This window comes from Lupinus angustifolius, chromosome LG18 (genome assembly GCF_001865875.1).
Source record: "Lupinus angustifolius cultivar Tanjil chromosome LG18, LupAngTanjil_v1.0, whole genome shotgun sequence".
Taxonomy (NCBI): Eukaryota; Viridiplantae; Streptophyta; class Magnoliopsida; order Fabales; family Fabaceae; genus Lupinus; species Lupinus angustifolius.
Window position 1 is genome coordinate 6,539,551 of NC_032026.1, and position 3,980 is coordinate 6,543,530.

At 30.6% G+C, this 3,980-nt stretch overlaps 1 protein-coding gene across 1 annotated transcript in view; it reads left to right on the plus strand.

The window, feature by feature from the left end:
* LOC109332295 (glucan endo-1,3-beta-glucosidase 13-like) overlaps nucleotides 1-505 on the plus strand; it is a 4,218-nt gene extending 3,713 nt beyond the window's left edge. The window contains exon 4 of the mRNA XM_019567237.1: nucleotides 193-505. Coding sequence (XP_019422782.1) covers nucleotides 193-328 — 136 coding nt within the window. The 3' untranslated portion in view covers nucleotides 329-505. The remainder of the gene's footprint in view (nucleotides 1-192) is intronic.

A 3,980-nucleotide genomic window follows, 5' to 3' on the forward strand; every position in this document is an offset into this window, starting at 1 on the left:
TATATATATATAGTGAGAACAATGTGTTCTAGTGAGAAATGAGAATCGTTAATATGGACATTAGATCTTATTTTAGTGGTCAAGATTAAAACATAAATGCATGACCTAACCTTTTTATAGTTCGAAGACCCAGATATATATATGTATACTCCAAATATGACATTTGGGTTTTCATTCATTGTGTTTATGCAGCAATAACAAAACAGTGGCAAGTAATACAACAGCAAAATCTTCTTCAACATCATCCTCCTCACAGAATGAAAAATCTTTCATTTCTAGTGTTCTTGTAACTTTTCTCTTAGTTCTATTGAATATTCTAAGATCCTGACAAGCTTGATTGTTGATAGTACAACATGATTTTGCCAAGCTGAGATGGATGCTGCTTTTGATATGCAGGGGAGGTAATGGTTTAGTGGAAATCTCTTATTATATATACATCAGACAAGTGTAAACTTGTTCTTTGCTGTTATAAGAAAAAGTTTTTAACTATGTCACAGAAACCTTGCTAACTAACTAGTTAGTTAATAACTGATAGGCAAAAACTGCAAGCAACATAACTGACTTCTCTGATTTATTCTACAATTACCTTATAATGGTGGTTTTAAATTGTGGTCGAAATTGCTGCCCCAGTTATCACATTTTCCCACAATTATTTTCGATGGAAGTAAACATATAACTATGAAGCAACCATATATCTATGAAGATGTCCCTCGAAAAAGGGTCGACAAAACCATCAAATGCTGCTAACCATGAAGTAACCATAATTATGACAACAACTATGTTATTTGTTTCAAAGCCTTTAAACAGAATCTAGCTGTTTCAGATAACCTCCATTCACCAAGAGCACCATCCGGATTGCCCATTATTGCCAAGATCTCACCTGAAACCCACTATTGATTCCATAGTCATCAAAGCCTTAATATGCTGGTTGGATTTAATCCGAAAACTGGTTAAAGTGAAATGATAATTATATCTGACATGTAATTAAGTTGGTGCATTTTAAGCATGAAAAGAAAATCATATTTTTTAAAACAATACCATATATTAAATATTATGTTGTAGTCTTTGGGTTAGCCTTTCCTCACCAACTTAATTCCTACCATGACACTTATTAAAATTAATGGAACAAGTTGTTAAAGTTGTTCTGGGATTCTTATAAAAGAGTACATCAATTTTTTTCTTTATTCAAGGGATGCAATTTTCAATTTTTTATACCCAAAGTACAAATTCCATAGCCCATTATTTTTGTTAAACCCCAAAAATATCTTCACATTATCCATTTTATGTGAGGAAATTTTATGTACCACATTTTTTTTGTTATTCTGTGACCATAAGCTTCCTCATGGATTAAGGTGAGGGTATTTGGGGATTAAAAAATATTGGGGAATCATATTTAAATTTTGCGTATAGAAATTGATGATCTATTCTAAGTTTCATATTCCTATTCCTTAAGTTTTGTTTGTTAAAAATAGATTTATACAAGGAGATTTCAATTTTTTTTTGTGTTAGAAAGTAAAAACAAAACAAAACATTTTTCTTTAAATAGCATCACATAATCTTGAGATTTAAATCGAACAACTTATAATTTGTAAGTTTCCCCCAATAACTCGTTGAGTATTCTCAACCATTGATTTAAAATTCCTCAATCAATGGCTTCAATTGTTATAAATGAAAATGCAAGTGGACCGAACGTCTTATACATTAGTAGTCGTATAGCATCTATGCATTTGACATAATAAAAGAATGAACTGATATATTATTATATGTACCCTGATTCCCTGGATTCAAATAGAGCACAACAATTGCTGATTTTATAAAGAATATAATATCAATGCAACATGTTTTTTTTAAACAATTGGTACATCATATATCATTTATAAATATTAAAAGTCAATAATAATTAACACGTAGATAATAGGTGCCAACAATGTAAAAAAATTACACCATAAATAAGTAACTATTTCAATCGGCTAGAATGTTTTGTATTCACACGGCTTTACTTTCATTGAAAAGTAGTTTAAAAGATGAGATTTCATGTTATTAAAAAATTGACAGAAATCAAAAATGGTTCTAGACTTGTTTACAAAGCATTTTTTTTCCATGTCGGTATGCCAAGAAACTTAGCTTTTACTCTATAATAACACACTAAAATAAGATAGCAATAATATCAGTTAATCAATTAACTGGATAAATATTAATCGATTAACTGGTTAGAAAATCAAGTGAAACATTGACTGGACAATTCTTATAAATGGCACGTTTTATACATTTAATATATGTTGAAATTGTTTTACAAGATGTGTTTATTAGTTTGTTACTTACGTATTGTTAAGTTTTTACTTATTCATGTACTATAAATAAGACTTTTCATACCTTAATCAAGAAAGAAAAATATCCATAATATTCATCTTTAAGCTTCCGCAATATAGTATCAGAGAGCCTTTATTTGGTCACTGCTGCACATTCTTTACAATTATTATTTTCTCTTCCAAGATTCTACCAACAAACAACAACAAAAAAAGATGGAAATTGAAGTGATGGAGAATAATGCAGAAGATGAAAGCAAAAAGGAAGAGAAGGAGAACATGAATCAAGAAGGAAATGTTAAAGGGCTAACCGAAATGGTTGAAAATTTAATGAAGATCCACGTTTAGAAATTTTTAAGAAGGAATGGTGCGAAAAGACTTATGAAAAAGCAACCAACGCCACATTCACACACCTACTCATTTTGAAGGAGCAGTCCACAAGGAATGATGAAGGAAATAATGATATCCAAGATCTTGTGTTTTCATTTCCCAGAACTTAAGAGAAGGTTCTTGAACAATATATATTTGCAAAAGATTGCTTGGACAGGAAAACACTTTGCAGCAGCAACAACAAAGTCTCACAAATCCTCAAAATTCTCACCTTTCTTACATTCACAAATGGTTTCTTATACTATTCCCCATCAAGGGAGTGAACAGCAGCACCGGAATCATCAATGAAAAATGGACAACCTCCATTTGGTGCTAAGAAACAATAAAGCACAACTACAATGAGATGCAATTTCTTGATAGAAAATAAGAAGAGATGCAATTTCTTGGACAGAGAACAAGAAGAGATGCAATTTTTTGGGTTCTTTAGTATATTAAAGAATTCTCCAACAATGTACAACCATGAGAATATGGTCAAAATTTATGACCATGAAAATAACCAAGTGATTCAGAAAATTCAATCGCATTAGGATCAAGATTCCGATCCATCACATTATTATCAAATCAAATTATAAAGTTGTAGTCATTCCAATTTAAAGAGGCTATTAGAAAACAAAACTACCATGAAATCAAGACAGCAACAATAACAGTTAATCGATTAACTAAGTAAGTGTTAATCGATTAACTGGTTAAAAAATCAAGTGAAACATTTGTCGAACAATTCTTGTAATTGACACATTTTAAACATTTAACTCATGTTAAAATTATTTTATAACATAGTAAGTTTGTTAAGTTCTTACCTATTCATATACTATAAATAAGGTTTTTTCATACCTTGATCAAGAATGAAAAATATCCATAATATTCATCTTTAAGCTTCACAATAATCCTTACTTGCAATCACTAGGTTTGGTGCAAGTTCACTTGATAACTTATTATGAGACCATCTATCTTTTCTAGAACCAAAGATAATAGGGATTCACACGAGGCTCTCACCTATTAAGATGTAGGAAAGATAGATGAACACAATCTTATCCTACAAGCATAGAGACTATTTTCAGAATTTAAATTTATGACCTTCCATGACAATACACCAATCTTACTGATATGCATAAACTCACCCCTTTTCAGGGATAATATTGGGATTCCCACAATATTGATATGGGAAAAACGGAAAATCTGTCTACTAACAACCTGGCTAAGAGACAGATAGGAAGAAAATAATTTGCATTAGAAAAGGAGATCAATTTGAACTTTGAAGGTATAAATATGAAGGCATTCAGCCAT